The following is a 19467-nucleotide window of genomic DNA, read 5'->3' on the forward strand; positions in this document are numbered from 1 at the left end:
CCACTCCCAGCCACTTTATCCCTGTGATATCATAAATAGTTTGATTTTGGTAAACATTTCCTTCTTGAAAATTTTGATTGAAGCTATCTTCAGTGACCTTCCATGCAGTGGATTTCTAATCAGTACAGACCTAGGCATACAAACAACTGCCCTCTGATCCCAACCGTTTTGCAAGTTATCTTAAAAATTGTTATTTCAGTATTCTCAAAGAGGACAAGTATCTCTCGTAATACACTGCTGAAAATGTTTACAGCATTTTAACATAGGCACTGCATCATAGCAAACAAACATGACTAAGAATTTGCCATAATTCTGGAAACCAATTACAAATACAGCAGTTAAGTACAGTGGATTCTGGTTAATTGAGGTATCAGTTAATTAGAGCAACTGCTTAATTGGTACAATTCTTACAGAATAAAAAACAAATTGAGAAAACAGCCGGGATTCCCTTTGTTTATTTGGGACACTATAGTGCTTAATTGTAACAGGAGACTGTTGTTGAACTGTTTCTAACTAGTGTCAGTCATGTGCACTTGTGTAGCCGCAAGACACTACGCTGTCCCTAAAGTGATCAGTTTTTAGATACTGTCAGTTACGTGTGGTTTTGTTCAAAAGGCAGTAATTTTTGTCACTGATAGTTGGTAAAAAAAAAATAAGCTTGAAGACAATTCAGAACTATTTTGCTTTCTGTGGTTTCAAGCACTCGGGCTTGGAAATGCCAGGAAGGGCCAGAAGTGAAAATGAAATGATTTCACTACTTCAACAAGTTAGGAATTATGAAGAATTTGAAGGTATCAACAAATATCTTGAATGTAACAATGAAAACAAAGAGATGGTTGATGTAATCGTCTAAAACATTGTTTGAAGATGGTCAATTATCTGCACTGGGTGTCTGCGTGATCTTGTTCAATTACAGTCAATCAAAAGAACATGCAGCATACACTGGAGGAAATCCTCCATCAATAACTATTAGGAACTATTATAGAGTTTTATAGCACTTTAGTAGTATTAGTAGTGTTCTAATTTGCTCTGCATTTCATGTAAATACATAAATCATTACTGAGATAGTTTGCCCTTTTATATTTTTTAAATCGTTTCCATGAAACTTTGGCTTATTGGGGTAGCTGCTTAATTGGGTCAAACTGTACTGGTCCCAAAGTGATTTTAGACAGCAGAAATAACTGTTCATGCCATGTTAAAAGAGTACTGGCCATTAATTCTTAACATGTCATTGTTTATCAATAAAAAAAGATAACTAATTTTATTAATGGAGAAGAAAAATTGGAAAAAAATGGAAATACTCTGACAACATTTATGATGAAAGAAATGGTGAACTATAAGGCAGACAATATTTTATCAGTATGAATTACTTGTGCATCTCATTCCCATCGCAAAGATAAATATAAAGACTTGCATGTATGATTGTATGGTGCAATACTTGGCAGATATTATGTCACAAGTTGATATGTAGTTGATGACCTTAATGATGGTCTCCAACATGTGAAAATCTTACAGTATATCCTTGACAGCCAGTGTGAGATAAACGTATCTTCTACCCTTGACGGTCAACTACGTTTCTATTGCCACCTAACGTCAGCATCTTTGGAATGCCCAAGGAAATAACTTTTCCAGCCATATAAGAGTAGGTTAGAGGGTGGTATCCTGGTGTGAGTGACTTTCCAAAGTCTTTCTACTACCAGCAAGAAACAAGTCAGGGCCCTTGGAACTTGCTTAGGTGATTGCATTGAAGAAGATGGGGAGAAATCTCCCTGTGATTACTTGTTTCAATTATGAGGAGACTCTTTTAATATAGAAATCAGAGGTGGCTGAAGGAGGACCTGATAGAGGTATACAGAATTATGAAGGCTATAGATAGGGTGGGTATAAGGATACCTTTTCCCATAGCTAGTCTGACTAAAGCTAGAGGGCATGGGTTTAGGATAAGGAGCAAAACGTTTAAGGAGATCTGAGGAAGAAACTGGAATACACTGACTGAGCCATTGGTGAAGGCAGAATCTTTCGTAACATTTAAACAGGATCTTATTTAGTACTGCAGTCTCCAGGACAGAGAAGTCTCCGAACCGTGTGCTGGTAAATAGAATTAATATAGGTGGGCATTTGATGACCAGCTTGGACATGGTGTGCTGAAGACCCTGTTTCCTTTGTGTATTATCCTATCGCTCTACCTCAGAATCAGAATCAGGTTTAATATTACTGGCGTATGTCATGAAATTTGTGAACTTAGTGGCAGCAGTGCAATGCAATGCATGGTAATACAGAAAATAAGTAAGTCAATTACAGTATGTATATATTTGTGTATTAAATAGTTAAATTAAAAATAGTGCAAAAACAAATAATATTTAAAAGGTGAGATCGTGTTCATGGTTCAATGTTCATTGAGGAATCGGAGGCAGAGGGGAAGAAGCTGTTCCTGAATTGCTGTGTGTGCCTTCAGGTTTCTGTACCCTATTTCGCAACGGTAACAATGAGAAGAGGGCATGTCCTGAGCTGTGGGGGCCCTTAATAATGGACACTGCCTTCCCAAGGCACTGCGCCCTGAAGATGCCTTGGATACTATGGAGGCTAGAACCCAAAATGGAGCTGACTAATTTTACAGCTTTTTGTAGCATCTTTTGATCCTGTGCAGTAGCTCTCTTGTCCCCCATCCCACAACACCCCCCCCCCCATACCAGACAGTGATGCAGCCTGTCAGAAAGCTCTCCATGGAACATCTGTAGAGGTTTTCAAATGTTTCCGGTGACAAATCAAATCCCCTCAAACTCCGAATGAAATATAGCTGCAGTCTTGCCTTCTTTATAGCTGCATTGACCAGGTTAGATCCTCAGAGGTCTTGACACCCAGGAACTTGAAATGGCTCACTCTCTCCACTTCTGATCCCTCTATGAGGATTGGTTTGTCTTTCCCTTTCTGAAGTCCAGAATCAGCTCTTTCGTCTTACTGACATTGAGTGCAGAGTTGTTGTGACATCACTCAATAAGCTGGTATATCTCACTCCCGTATGCCAGCCCTCTTATCTCCATCTGAAATTCTGCCAACAATAGTTATATTATCAGCAAATTTATAGATGGCATTTGAGCTATGCCCAGCCTCACAACCATGGATATAGAGGGAGTAGAGTGGTGGGCTAACCACACACATCTGAGGTTCGCCAGTGTCGATCGTCAGCGAGAAAGAAGTATTATTACTAACGCACGCAGGTTGTGGTCTTCTGGTTAGAAAGTCAAGGATCCAGTCACAAGGGGAGATACAGAGGTCCAGGTTCTATAGATTATCAATCAGGGCAGTGGGAATGATGGTGTTAATATTATGGCAAGCAGGACGAAAAAACCTGTTGACTGTATGTTATCCATTGTCTGAGGGATTCACTTACTTCACCACCAACATATTGTGGCCAAGGTGTGTATATCTATAAAAACTATTTGTGATATCTACAGAATCTCCCAGAAAATGAACTCTGCCAAGCTGGAAGAGGGAAGCAGGCTGTGGTAACAACATTGCCTGCATGCTTCCTTTCAAGTCACTGACTTCAAAGTATATTACTGTTCTTGCATTTTCAGTAGATCTAAATCCTGCATCTCTCTACCAAACAATGCTGTGGGAATAACCTCATCTGAAGGACTGCAGAAGATGGCACAGCACCATCTTCTCAAGGGCAAAAGTGTGTAGCAACTAACTGTTCCATTTCCAATATCCAGTGAAATTCCTTTGAGTGTTGTAGGAAAAGAAGCAGGTAATGTGCAGTATTATAATATTCAAATAATCTGTTGCAGTGATATTGAATGAGGAATCAACATCAAACAAAATGCTGAGGAAATAAGTACATGGGCATTATTCATGACCATCTGAGAGCAGTTTCTGACCCCTTAACCCCTCTTAAAATGCAACAATCCCTTGGTACCACACTGCAGCATTAGCCTGGATTTCAGTACACAAGCTGTAATAATTTCTTTACAGCTTTACATAAGAAATTTATTCTTATTATATGAACTTTTATGTTTATATATAGGCTAGCATATTTATAGGGGGCTGCTTAAAAGATTGTCACTGAAAAAGACGAGTCATTTGTAATTCTAAAAATACGCTGAATTGGCTTAACAGAATTTGTTTAAGCATATTCAAAAGATTTAGATGTCACATATTCAATTTATCCAGCCTTTTGCTTTACATTCCAGGAGTTGGGTTTCATTTATTTAAGTAGATTTTGAGACTCTTTCAAAACCTACATTCATCTGTACATTTGACAAAATAAAATGGCTCACTGTAGGTAAAGATTCTGATGGTACAGGCGCTGGATTGGATTGTTAACGGATGTTCATGCTAAGCTGATTTCTATCAGCTTAGACTTTGTTCTCAAATCACGCTCTCCTCTCAATGCTCATCCAACCTCTGTAGCTGGCACGCTCTCTCGTACATAATAGGTGGTGACAATAGATCTGGAAATCATGGACACACACTTCATATCGGGTCAAATCTTTATGTTCAAGAAGTCTCTATTTCTGTTATTGCCTCTATGACTCTAATAAATTTAACTCATTGTGGTAGTTTCCCTGCAGTCATCATCATTTTATCATCTTTTCACATTACACTAAACAGAATAGAACCCATAAAACAAAGCACACACCATCTGAAAATTATGTCTTCTGCCATGCATACCTCTCAAAAACAGCAGTACCTTAATTTAAAAAAATAATCCTGTCGTCACACTTCCCCCTCTGTCCTTAAAACACTCTGAGATATCTATACTGCTCTAATTCTTCTCTTTTAATTGTTCCCGATTTTAAGTATTCCACCATTGGTTGTCATACTTTATGGGATTCTGTCCCATAACTCCATCTCTCCTCATGGACAGAATATAATAAACTCTTCGGGGCACAAGAGACTGCAGATGCTGGGATCTGGAGCAACAAGCAATCTGCTGGAGGAATTGTCGATGTTTTGGGTCAAAACTCTGCACTAGGACTCCTTCCTCTTTGAACAAGCTTTTGGTTGAACTTCCCTGTGTGACTGTATGGGTCTCATTTTGATGGGCAATGCCCCTGTGAAGCACTTTGATTTATTTTCTTAACTTAAATGCACTATTAAAATATAACTGGTGATAACCGTTATATGACCCATATTTCTAGAAACCTGCTATATAGCAAAAAGGATTCTGATCATCTCGGTTATGAGATCACCAATTGAGCCCTGATAGTAGTGTCAATAAGCAGAAGTCACACTGTACACTGACCAATATTTTTTGCAACTAACTAAAATTTTTAACAAATCCTGCACCATGTTTGTATTTCAATGATTAACTGGAACCTTGCTTCAGCTTGCTGTCTGAGCCAAAATGACAGATCTGTGACAATTTAAGTATTTAAATAACAATTAACAATGGTTAATCCTTTAAGTGATAAAATAAGCTAAACTGGAGTACGATTTTTGGAAATTAATTTGTTACTTTAGTCTCCATGGAGATTGTTTTTCTACTGTTTAGTATATCAACTAATGCAAAAAGGGAAAGGAGGTACTCCCGGAAGAACACTTGTTTGATTTATAACTCCAGGTTGCATGTTCAGAGTTGCCAAAAGCTTGAACCAGTTCTAGATCTATCAACCCCAGATGCAAGTGGCTGGAGTCCATTATAAATGGGACAACAGAGTCCCGCTAGGCATACAACTGAGCCTAAACAATAGCAATTATGCAACAGAAATCTATTTCTCCTGGGTGATCATGAACTCTTTTTGGTTCCAAATGGTATTTTTAGCTGTTGAGCTACAAAGATAAATGCGTACATTAATACAGTACAGTTTACTTCTGCATTTTTAGGAACCTATTCACTAACTTAGCCGTTAATTTTCTTTAAAATATGATGCTCGCAAGACAGTATGTGTATGCAGCTTTAAAAAGGGTGTTTGTTTTCTGTTTGTTGCCCACCACTCCTTCAGAATGCAATGTGATTGAGCCGTGGTAAGGTTAGATCTAACTTCTACATGTGAAACTGGCTGAAGTCTGATTTTGACTGTCAAGCAAATTTCATGAACCTGGAAAATGAAAATAAAAGTGACAGAAAGCAGAGAGAACTATTTTGATTTAGTTCACTTCTCAAGCAGAATCATTTAATAGTTGGCTCCCTGAACTATTAGTTAACATTAGTATTTTACTTTCTTCTCTCTCTAGTGTACTACCCAACTTAAATTGCTGGATTTTGGTGGTTGGAATATTGCAAGTCTTATTGTTTTTTTGGCAAATGGCAGGAGCGGATGGCAGGGGCACTACGTGGCCTTAGTCGTAGTGAGGACTAGGCCTTGACCCATTGCAACTTGCCACAATAGGTCAATGGCAGACGCAATCTCAATGGCTCTTCACACGGCCTTAGACCACCTGGACAATACAAACACCTGTCAGGATGCTGTTTATTGACTATAGCTCAGCATTTAATACCATCGTTCCCACAATCTTGATTGAGAAGTTACAGAACCAGGGCCTCCGTACCTCCCTCTGCAAGTAGATCTTCAGCTTTCTAACCGGAAGGCCGCAATCTGTGTAGATTGGTAATAACATCTCCTCCTTGCCGGCAATTAACACTGGTGCACCTCAGGGGTGTGTGCTTAGCCCACTGCTCTACTCTCGCTGTACCCAGGACTGTGTGTCTAGGCATAGCTCAAATACCATTTATAAATTTGCTGATGATACAACCATTGTTGGTAGAATCTTAGATGAAGACAAGGGTGTACAGGAGTGAGATATCCCAACTAGTGGAGTGGTTGCTGGCGAACGCAGCAAGCCAGGCAGCATCTCTAGGAAGAGGTGCAGCCTGGCCTGCTGCGTTCACCAGCAACTTTTATGTGTGTTGCTTGAATTTCCAGCATCTGCAGAATTCCTGTTGTTAGTGGAGTGGTGTCGCAGCAACAACCTTGTACTCAAAGTCAGTAAGATGAGAGAGCTGATTGTGGATTTCAGGAAGGGTAAAATGAAGGAGCACATACCAATCCTCATAGAGGAATCAGAAGTGGAAAGAGTGAGGCTGCATCACTGTCTGGTATGTGGGGGGGGGGCGCGGGGGCTACTGCTCTGAATTGAAAGAAGCTGCAGAGGGTTGTAAATTTAGTTGGCTCCATCTTGGGTACTAGCCGATAAAGTACCTAGGACATCTTCAAGGAACGATGTCTCAGAAAGGCAGCATCCATTATTAAGGACCTCCAGCACCCAGGGTATGCCCTTTTCTCACTGTTACCATCAGGTAGGAGATACAGAAGCCTGAAGGCACACCTCAGTGATTCAGGAACAGCTTATTCCCCTCTGCCATCCAATTTGCTAAATGGACATTGAACCCATGAACACTACCTCACATTTTTAATATATATTATTTCTGTTTTTTGCATGATTTTTAATCTATTGAATATATGCTGTAATTTATTTATTTATTGATTATTATTATTTTTTTCTTTTCCTTCTATATTATAAATTGCATTGAACTGCTGCTGCTTCATTAACAAATTTCACGATGCATGCCCGTGATAAGGAACCTGATTCTGATTCTGGTGCTGCCAGTTTGCGCCACCCAGAGGGAGGCACTGGAGTCGGGCGTTGCACCAGTATGTTGGAGTGGATGTGGTACAGCAATCCCCCCCCTGCCAGTATTCACTCGGCAGAAAACAAGCTGTATTGTGTTGGGCTGCAGATTGCTGCAACATTCATGAACTCAGGACTTGGACTACATTTTCACTTATGTGACTATATTTTACTGATACGAGGCAGATACAAAGCTTGCAATCAGATTCAATTATTATGTTTAAGAGACAGACACTTAAGTAGGCAAGGTATAAAATTTTGGACCAATGGGATGAGTGTATATGGGCAAAAGGTAAGCATGAATGTGATGGGGCTGAAGGGCTCATTTCTGTGTCGTATGACTTGATAACTGTTTGAGTTGCATGTTTTGTTTCTGAAGAAAGAAACAGCCAGTACAATTTACACTCAAGTAAATGCTACAAGATGTTTGTATTTGAATGAATGGAATAATTTATTGGGTCCCTTCTTCATCCTGCAGCACAAGGCAAATTGACTAATTCTGCCATAACTCTGCCATTAAATGTTACAATATAAGGTTTGCAAAAGAAGCCGGCTTTTAAATGTTCATTATAAAAGTTATCTGTTGTAATGAAAAGGGAAAGTACATAATTCACTACTTAAAAGCAAAAATAAGCAAAATTAGACTCTGCTTGGGACAAGTTAACTTGAATCCTTTAACGGAGCCCATCCCAATTTTTATATTTCAAAAGATATGTTGAAAGGTGGGACAGAGTAATGTAGTAGTGGGTTGGGACAGGGGAGTCTTATGTATAACATATTCCTGGAGACACAAGAGGCCGCAGAAGTAAGTACCTGTTAGGTTCATTTGCCTCTTTCTGTTCTATAATATATCAAACTTAATCAACATTTATTGATTGTTGTTTTTGGGGGGAATGACTTTTTTCAATAAAAAACATTGACTTTTGGAAGGATTCTTCTTACACTCAAGATAGATCCTTCTCAGACTCTTTGGTACTTTAAGTTGTTGATGTGGGCAGCACAGTGGCATAGCTGATAGAACTCAGTCTTGGTATCCAGTGCTGTCTGTGTGGAGTGAGTTTGTATCTTCCTCCCTTTGACCACATGGGGCTTCCTTTAAGCCTTCTGGTTTTCTCCTACATCCCAAAAATATGTGGCTTGGTGGGTTAATTGATGTCACTAAATTGCCTCCAGTGTGTGAAGATAGAAAGATAGATAGACATACTTTATTGATCCCGAGGGAAATTAGGTTTCATTACAGTTGCACCAACCAAGAACAGAGTACAAACATAGCAATACAAAAACCATAAACAATCAAATAATAATATGTAAACCATGCCAGACGGAAATAAGTCCAGGACCAGCCCGTAGGCCCAGGGTGTGCAACCCTCCAAGGGAGGAGCTGCAAAGTTTGATGGCCACAGGCAAGAATGACTTCCCATGACGCTCAGTGCTGCATCCCGGTGAAATGAGTCTCTGGCTGAATGTATCTCCTGTGCCCAACTGTATAAATGATGTTACACGCCGACATCGGGTTGGCAGAGGGAGGGATGTACGCAACAACCACAATTGCATGTGAGATTTCCCTTGGCAAATAATATGGCAAAAAGTTCAATATCCGGGCTACAAGCACGTTCCTTGATCGTAATATGACCAGGATTGCACCATCTGTTGTTAACCAGCACAGCAAGCCTCCCTCCTTTACGCTTACTGCTCTCAGTGCACTTCCAGTCAGCCCGAACGGTCTGGAAGCCCTTTATGGAAACGTTAAGTAAGAGGTAGTATCTGGGAGTTTATGGGAATGTACTGCAGCTAGAATGAGTTACATAGCCAGGAGAATGGGATTCTTCTGCGAACCAGCACTGGGAGGACCAGATGATCTTCTTCTATTGGAATACCAAACGATGCTCACCACCGTGCAATTGCATTCAGGTAGCACATTGCTGCCCTTCATCTGAAGCTTGTTTCAATGCTTGTGCTGTAATTCTCAACACTATCGACTGATCCTGTTGGTTTGCAGGGGAAACTGGGTTGTAAAATGCTCTAAATTAATTCATGCAAAAAATGATAGATGCATCCAAGTGCCATCAAGGAAATACTGATTATTATCCGAGATCTTCTCCAAAGCATCCATAAAGTCAAAAATTTTGTAATTTTTTTTCTGAATAACTAAGTACTAATGGTATAATTATTTCATTCTCAGTAATGATAACACATTGCTTCTGATGATGTGTTTTACCCAACCCTGGGAGCATTTTTTTAATATAACAAACACATATCTTGGTACAATTTCCATTAAGTTCAGAGCAAGTAATGTTTCAATGAAATCTATCATTTTTTCATCCTTCATTTTCGGTGTTTTATTTGTCTGTGTATAAGTCACATACGAACTGACATCAGCAGATTTAGTCGGATGTAACTGGGCAGTTAAAATTCTGTCTGCAACACAAAATGTGGAGGTTCTTCTCTGAAGGATTGGGTTTAAATCCGCTGTCCAAGCTAGATGAGGCAGATCCTTCTTTTTGATCAGGTTATGATAGCAACTGCAATTTTAACCAGAGGGCAAACAGGCTGGAAGAAAGAAGCAGAGTTAAGGTTTCAAGATTGTTTATCAGAATGGAAGACGAGTTGAAAGAAGAGTTAAAGACTTTCAGTGTCTTGATGTCATTCTTTCAATGTTCCATCTCATGGCCAGTGCTTATAGAAGTTCTTCTTCAAGAAAGATTACACCTTCCCCTCCCCATACCTTTTTATTCTAGCATCTTCTCACTTCCTTTCCAGTCCTGAAACAGTGTCTTGGCCTGAAATGTAGACTGTTCATTCATTTTCATAGATGCTGCCTGACCTGCTGAGTTCCTCCAGTATTTTGTGTGTGTTGCTTTGGATTTCCAGCATCTTCAGATATTCTCATGCTTGTGAGCAACAGTTTAAAGCTGATGGTTTTAATTGGTTTAAAAAAAAAGAGAGGCAGGGATGTTTAATGATGGAGTGCAGAGATTAGGATCTTAAATTATGAGTGATTGAAATTTTGCAAGAATTAGAGGATCGTAGATATGTTATTGTCTAACAGAAAGAAGCATTTCAGACAATCTAGTCTGTGCTGGGTTCCATCTATCCTATTCCTCAGTAATTTGCTCTGTAAACCATTATCCCAGCATTCCCATGAACTCCTCCTAAATTCTACCGCACTTTTACAGTAGGGCATTTTCCTGTGACTGAATAATCCACCGCCCTGCATTTCTGTGGAATGTGGGAGGAAACGGGAGTACCTGGACCAAATCCACAAGGTCACAGGGGAGAATGATAGCACCAAAGGTCAAGATTAAACCCTGGGTTGCTGAAGCTGTGAGACCATAGCTCTCTCTGCTGTGCAGCTTTTGCAGAAAGTTGCAGGGTTGTAGGAGGTTGCAGAGACAGGGAGAAGCAAAACCCTTAGGGAGGTTTGAGACCAAGGTTGAAAATGCTAAAAAGCTCTCCAAACTGCTTTCCAGATGCATTTCCAGTTGTCTCAGGTCGAAGGGTGAGTGCTTGAGAATAAACATCACCAAGGCTTTGTTGCTGAGTCTTCAAGTTTTTGAGACTATCTTAGCTGTAAGCTTCCACTTCTCTCATTTTTTTTAAGTAAACACACTGCTGTATCCTTTTATATCTGACTTTAAGTAAATCCAACTCTGAAGAGCAGAGATAAAATGCCAAATGTACCCAATAGGAATCTATTGTTCTTTTTGTGCTGGATTACAATTTCTTGGAAGAGCTTGTTCCGGCAGTACTTATATAAACACACCTCAACCATTGATTTCTCCATGATAAGTAAGCTCAGTATTCTCCATCACTTGATTTAATTCTAAATGTTGTCTCTTTTCCCTTTTTGTAGGACACTAAAGATGAAAGCTCACTTCTCAGACTTCAGCTGAAGGAGAAAGATGAACTGATTTCACAACTCCGAGAAGAACTTGTAAGTAGGAGACCTGAAATGTTTACAGTATTTTCAAAAACTTGAAGCTTCTGCCACAATGGTAAGGAGTCGCATCTGTGGCAGAAACACCATAGCCTGTTGTCTTGCTGCATTGATTAATGTGCTATTTATGAGCCTTGTGACACAGTTTCTATGGTACCTCTAAATTTTGAATAAATGGGCCAAAGCATGCTCTTTGTTTTACAGAAATTTCTTGACAATGTTTATTAGACATTTAAAAGATCACAATTAGCCAGCTGGGCTGAGATGCTGATAAGCAGAGCTCTTTGTCTCTCTCTCTAATGAAACCTAACATCAGGTGGGATACATGCTCACAAGTCTGATAACAAGCCGATATGGATGTTCGTCAATCGAGGTAGTGACGTTAAACTGGGTCAGTCTGGCTCACACACAAAGTCCATTTGGTTGTACATTCCAGCAGGAATCAATAGGTAATTATCAAAAAGGCATGTTTTTGTGGATTCCCTGTCCTCTTTCTTCCTACATTTGTAGGTTTTACTGGAGAAAACCATAGCTGACTCATATTCTGCTGATGAAAACAACTTAATGCTCTGCTCAGTCCCTCATCGTGCCTGGAGCTAGGATCAATCAATACATAATACCAGAGCTTGCAAAAAAAAACATTTGTCCCATTGAATCTGCATCAATATCTTTCTAACCAGTGATTTTTCACTTTATTTTGATATGATATTATGTTAGCTGGCACATTCACACCACAAGACCAATTACTAGGTGGTGCACAGTATTACTTATTGACTAGAAGAAGTGTCTTATATTTTACAGCATATAATTACATATAACACTCATTTACTAACAGTACGCATGTGCATACATTCATTTCTGCCATAATTGTTTTACTTACAAACAATTAGCTGGATGTACAGTACATACTCATAACTTTAAACATCAATCCTGAGCATTAAAAATTGGCGGATTGCCTTGGGATGTTCCACTCTGTTAAACGTGTTGTTGCAATAATCAGGGCTTCTGATGGACAAGTTGCAGGTTTTGTCTGTGGCATAATGTTATATGCACACACACAAAGACCACTCAGTTGTTCATTCCAGCAGTAATCAATGTGTTACTATCAAAAAAGCATGTCTTTGTGGATTCCCTGTACTTTTGAGTGAGACAGTAATCTGAGTGAGCATTGACACTATCTGCAAGGAGGTGGGATAAAAATTATGTACGCCGAACTACAGACAGTATGGTGGAAACTGCAGGCAAGTCTCCCAGTAAGAAGAAGACTATTTGTGCATTGTGACCTATGCATATTGGATATTTATATAATTAAATTACAAACATAAAGTCAATCCCAGTCACTCTGTGTGGGTGAGAACTCCAAACGTGATTGATGTGAAAATTACCCAATCATTTTCTGGGCTAGGATTTGTGGTGTCACAACATACTTACACATATTTGTCCCTTTCCACCAGTCTTTATGGATCATGTTTATTGAGCAGCAAATTACATTGGGAGAGAACAGATTCTGGAACTTGAAAATGTATCATGCATCTTGTGTCAGTGGAGGTAGTTTTGCCTTCCAGATCAGAAAACTGCCTGGTGTCTCATGGCTGGGTGTCTCTGTAACTGCATTCATCACCCCCTCTCCCCCACCCCCACTGCCCTTGGCAGTCCTTCTCTGCCACAGTCCTTCTGTGGTGCTCCACCCTTGTCATTCCCAACATCCTTTGCTCCCACCAGATTTACAAACTCGCTCTCCGCTTCACGTTGACAAACACAGTACTGTGCAAAAGTCATAGGCACCCTAACGGTGTATGTATGTGCCTAAGATTATTGTACTGTGCGTGCAGAGGAATTTTAAACAGGGTGATTTCTGAAATCAGTTTCAGAATGCAGTCAAATTACACTGTAGAGATACAGTATGTGTTCAAGAAAAGTTTAGGAAAATCCCAGGAGGTATGATAATAATCGAAGTGTTGTTTTTCTGAGTAACATGTTGAATACAGTGGGATTAAACGGAAATAGCGGGTTACATGTCATTGAGGAAGACAGCTGTTTTCCTCAGTAATCTGGTCAATAGTTTCCCTTCAACCTGCAACACTAAAACAATTTATTTTTTGTGTCACATTGCTGCTTGTAGAATCTCGGTGTGTGCAGAGTAATTGACATGTTTTCTGCATTCCCACATTTCAGAAATATGTGAGCAAAAATGTGCAGATGCTGGACATCTGAAATAAAGCCAGACGAGAGCGTGAAACACACAACAGGTCAGGCCATATCTCTAGAGAAAGAGTAGGGTAAAAATTTTAATTTGATGACCTTTCTTCAGAACTGGATAAAGATAATGATTAAAATATTTTTTAAGTTACTGAAGAAGTAAGCAGTGAATAAATTAGAGCGAGAGTGAATAACACAACTGACACTGGGAGACAAAGGTGATTTACAAAAAGTGTGAATGAGAAAGAAAGATGGAGGACAAAATTTGAAATCATCAGAAAAGAGAGAAAAAGAAATGTTGTGAATATTGGCAGTACATGACATATGCGAGAAAGACTGTATTTCTGAAATATCGATTCACTATTGAATCCTTCATACACAGTGAGTTCAATTCCAAAGTTCAAAGTAAATTTATTATCAGAGTACAGATATGTCACCAAATGCAACCCTGAGATTTATTTTCTTGTGGGCATACTCAAGAAATCCATAATAGAATAATAACCAGAATAGATTCAATGAAAGACCGCACCAACCTGGGTGTTCAACCAATGTGCAAAAGGCAAGAAATTGTGCACATACAAAAAGAAAGAAGTAATAATAATAAATAAATAAGCAATAAATGTTGAGAACATGAGGTGAGGAGTCCTTAAAAGTAAGTCCACAGTTGTGGGAACTTTACAATGATGTGGCAAGTGAAGTTCAATGAAGTTATCACCTTTGATTCAAGAGCCTGATGGTTGAGGGGTGGCAGTTGTTCTTGAACCTGATGATGTGAGTCCTGAGGTTCCAGTACCACCTTCCTGATGGCAGAATAGAGAAGGTAGTATGTCCAGGGGGGTGGGGGTGGGGTCCCTGATGACGGATGCTGCTTTCCTGCAACTTCCTTTTGTGTATATGTGTGCAATGGTGTTGAAGGCTTTACCCGTGATGGACAAGGCCATACCGACTGCTTCTTGTAGGAATTTCCATTCAAGGGCATTGGTGTTTCCATACCAAGCTGTGATGTAGCCAGTCAATATACTCTCCACCATATATCTATAGAAGTTTTTCAAAATTTTAAATGTCATGCCATATCTTCATAAACTCCAAAGGAAGTAGAAGTGCTGCCATGCCTTCTTCGTAATTGCACCCGTGTGTTGCATCCAGCACAGGCCCTCTGAAATCGTAACACTGAGGAATTCAAAGTTGCCGACCCTCTCCAACTCTGATCCTCTTATAATGACTGGCTCATAGACCTCTGGTTTCCTAATTCTGAAGTCAAAAATCAGTACCTTGGTCTTGCTGACACTGAGTAAGAGGTTATTATGGCACCACTCAGCCAGATTTTCAATCTCCTCCCTAAATGCTGATTTGGCACCACCTTTGATTCGGCGTATGATAGTGATTTCATCAGCAACCTTGAATATGGAATTGGAGCTGGCTTAACCACACAGTCAAAAGTGTAAAGCGAGTAGAGCAGAGGGCTAAGCACACAACCTTGTGGTGCACCTGTGCTGATGGAGATTGTGGAGGAGATGTTCTTGCCAATCTGAACTGACTGGGGTCTGCAAGTAAGGAAACAGAGGGTCCAATTGCACAAATAAGTATTGAGGCCAAGGTCTTGAAGCTCATTGATTAGTTTTGAGGAAACAATGATATTGAATGCTGAGCTGTTATCGATAAAGAGCATCTTGATGTATACATCTTTGCTATCCAGATGTTCCAGGATTGAGTGAAGAGCCAATAAGCTGCTGTGGACCTGCTGCTTTGGGACTCAAATTGCAGCTCATGCATGTCATTTCTCAGGCAGGAGTTGATGTGTTTCATTACCAACCTCTCGAAGTACTTCATCAAGGAAGATGTAGGTGCTTCTGGACAATATTCATTGAGGCACCAGTGTAATTGATGCCTGCCTGAAGCAGGTCAGTACCTCAGACTGCTGAAGCAAGAGCTTAAAGATCTCAGTGAACACTCCAGCCAGTTGATCAGAACAGGTCTTTAGTGCTTGGCCGGGTACCCCGTCTGGGCCAAATGCTTTTCGTGGGTTCACTGCTCGCACATTAGCCTCAGAGACTGAAATCACAGGATTATCCTGGGCTGTAAATTGATATTCTATTTCTTGAGCATTCATCATTGGAGCAATGCAAGAAATCAAGACAGTAAGGTGCTAATGGGATGGATAATTAAAATGTCAGGAGACTGGAAGTTGGTAGTGGACTGTCAAGCAGTTCGTGGGACTCTGTTGTTGATAGCTGCTGTCGTGGTCTCTATATTACAACTGTACTTGCAGCTTTTCATTCTTGGTAAAAGAATTTTGGACATTCAAAAGCTACCTAAGAAGCTCTGATCAATTTTGGACTGCATGGCATTTCCATTAGTTAAGTATCTTGGAGCTTGGTATTGGACAATTATGTGCAATGAGTTCAAGTTCGACAATGGATGTACTGCAACACTTGCCAAACTTTGTCTGCATTGGAACAATCCTCATAATGGTTTTAGGGAAGTTTTAGGATATGATGAAGACTGGGCAAAATGTGCAGGCAGATATATATTTGAGTGTTACTGCTATATTCATGATAATAGCAAGGTAAACGTGGCACTAAGCTCGAGTATTAGCGAACAGAACTGATTTACAGTCACTATTAATGTAAGAGTTATGCACACACTCTTCCAGCACCATTCTAAAACCTCAGCCATCAGTGAGTAGTAAATCGCAGAGACGAGCACGATTTATTTTTCTTCATCTCCACAGCGCTAATGAAGAAAGCATCATCAGAAAATATATCTGCACCGCAGTCTCATCTGTCTTATGCATAATTATTCTTATCATGGACAACATTAATCTGGTTAAAAATCTGTTCAACTCCATCATGAACAATGACTTCAACAACTGGCTAGCTGGAGGCTAATCAGTTTGCTGTTGAAGTTTGTAGGCTGCATACAAAGGAGAGTTAATGCAGGGCAACTTCGGGGTCAACACATAAAGGAACAACTTCTAATTCTGAGCTCTTGAGGGCTCCCAGAGCCCAATCACAGATGCTCCTCATTATTGCAATGCAACAATTAATTTATGCACAGCAGTTACTCAGAAATGTAAAGGAATGGGTAAATTGTGTGGGATTGGGCAGCGGTTTGAGAGATCAAGCGGAACGGTATATGGGAAAGACAAAATAAATGTCAAATAAAGTGATGGGGTACATCAAGAAAGTGCATGGTTCCAAAACAAGGATGGTCTAGAAGAAGTGCAAGAAGCAAGAAAGGTTGGTTGATAGGTGGGCAGCAGAGATGGAAACTCTGCTGAAGTGGACATGACCCAAACAGAAATCCATCCGTGCCATTGGCTCCAGTATCAATACACCATGAGTTCTGGTGCAGCAGGCTGCCATTGACCTCAGCCTCCCCCACAAGAACTCTGACTGCACATCCTGCAGCCTTGGGAATGTGCCAACAGAATCAAGGACCCTACGACCACGGTTATTCTTATATTGGGCAGATGATTTATATCTTGAAAACAGGCACCACCATGTTTAAAGACGGCTTCTTTCATTTATGACTCTTAAACTGACTTCCTGTATGATAAAAGTTAGCTCTTGCTCTCTCAATCTACCTCATCAAGGCCCTTTCACTTTATTTGGCTCCCTGTACCGCACGTTTTCTTTAACTGTAACACTATATTGTGCATTTTTTTATTTTGCTTTTCTACTAAATTGATGCATTTTTGTTTATTTTGCGCTCTCTGAATGTCACACAAAACAATGACTTTTCACAATATCTTGGTATATGCAGCAACAATAAACCAATTACCAGTCACCTCACTGGAAAAAGAATTGAGACGGTAACAAGATGGACCTCCAATTTCTCCTGCTCTATTATATCTCCAAACTCACCCTAATGTATTCAACATTAAGTCCTCTTTCTCTTGAAGTATACATGCTGTTTCCTTGTAGAGTCTAGGAGCAGGAGGAGGTTATACAAGCCACTGAGCCTGTTCCTTCATTCATTTTGATGGTAACAGTCGGTACCTTGATTTTTTTTTTGCTTGTGTGAATGCCCCTCAGAACCCAGATATAATAATACTCTCTTCACTGTTTTTAATTGAGATAAACTTAACTTTATTTTCAGGTGTGTGGGAGGATACAGATTTCTATTACTTTTCATAAGGTGATCAGCAAACTCCAGATGAAAATGCTCCACAGAAGCAAATGTTTGTTATTCCTTCACTGTGAACATCAGTGCCTCATTGGCACAGATGGCAGAGTTGGTCCCTCACAACTTTAGTGAATCCAGTTCTGTGCTGACCTCACGTGCTGTTTGTTTTGACTTTGTATGTTCACTCTGTGACCATATGGGTTATCTAGCTTCTTCCCGCATCCCTAGGCTAATTGACCACTGAAAATTGCCACTAAAATGCGGGTGGGTGGTCGTGGGATAGGCAGAAAATAAAATTTGATTAGTGTAAAATCAGCTGCTCAAAGGTCAGGGAGGGCTTAGTTTCACACAATATGACTCTTAAAATATCAATCATCAAAGCAGATCAGCATAGTAACAATTTTCTATTTTTAAACATTTTTTGACTTCCTATCTTGAGGTTTCATTTCAATTTAAATATCATTACATTCGGCATACTCAAGGTAACTACTGAATCCTCCTCCACGATCGAAAGGGTATACACTCTGAAATTTGATACATTAACTTCTGAGCTATAATTCATGATAATATAAATGACTTGCTTTTTTTTTATAGTGTATTCTTGTTCCCTTTCAAAATATTCCAAAGTACGTGAGAGCATTGGAATGCACAGCAAGTTCATTCCCATAAGTAGCAATATTTTGTTTAATATAAAAATATTGATTGAGGGGTCAATATAAACTTGGACAAAGCATATTGTCTCCTCCTCAAGAGGCATTGAGTCATACAGCATATAAACTTGTCCTTTGGCCCAACACATCCTTACCAATCCTTTTATCAATCTACACTGATTCCATTTGCGGATTGTGGCAATATTGGGATGAATCCAACTTGCCCATATTATGATTCTTCTTCAAAAACCAGATAAAAACTAGGAATCGGAACTTGAAGTATGGTCTTGTACATTTTGGAGCAGAGACTTGATTGAAACATATATGATCCTGAGGGATTTTGACCAAGTGATTATGATCAGTGACCCTGTGATCTCTGTCTCAGAAGCTGATGTTAGGCTGTTTATAAAGAGGTTGAACCCTCGCTAGGTGGAAGATCCTAGTGCAGTTCCTGGTACCTGGAGTATTCAAGGACATTTTCAACCTCTCACTGCTACGGGAGTAAGTTCCCACTTGCTTCATAAAGGCAACAGTTATACCAGTGCCTAAGAAGAATAATTCGAGCTGCCTTAATGACTATCGCCCGGTAGCACTCACATCTACAATGATGAAGTGCTTTGAGAGTTTGTGCATGACTAGACTGAACTTTTGCCTCAGCAAGGACGTGGACCCATTGCAATTTGCCTATCACCCTTTTCCCGCTGTGACCATCAGGTAGGAGGTACAGAAGCCTGAAGGCACACACTCAGTGATTCAGGAACAGCTTCTTTCCCTCTGCCATCTGATTCCTAAATGGCCATTCAACCCATGAACACTATCTCACTTTTTTAATATATGTTATCTGGGGTTTTTTTTGCATAATTTTTAATCTATTCTACTACTACTACGTCGACGCAGGCCTAGGGGGCCGGCGTCGGGCAATAATCTATTCAATATATGTATACTGTAATTTATTTATTTATTATTATTTTGTTTTCC

The 19467-nt window shown here is 39.8% G+C and overlaps 1 protein-coding gene across 3 annotated transcripts in view; it reads left to right on the top strand.

Moving 5' to 3' along the window:
• Positions 1-19467, top strand: part of ccser1 (coiled-coil serine-rich protein 1) — a 1437348-nt gene that overhangs the window by 846234 nt on the left and 571647 nt on the right. For all 3 annotated transcript variants that reach the window (XM_072256433.1, XM_072256434.1, XM_072256435.1), the window contains exon 8: positions 11429-11509. In XM_072256433.1, coding sequence (XP_072112534.1) covers positions 11429-11509 — 81 coding nt within the window. The remainder of the gene's footprint in view (positions 1-11428; positions 11510-19467) is intronic.

Source organism: Mobula birostris, chromosome 4 (assembly GCF_030028105.1).
Source record: "Mobula birostris isolate sMobBir1 chromosome 4, sMobBir1.hap1, whole genome shotgun sequence".
NCBI classification, from domain to species: domain Eukaryota; kingdom Metazoa; phylum Chordata; class Chondrichthyes; order Myliobatiformes; family Myliobatidae; genus Mobula; species Mobula birostris.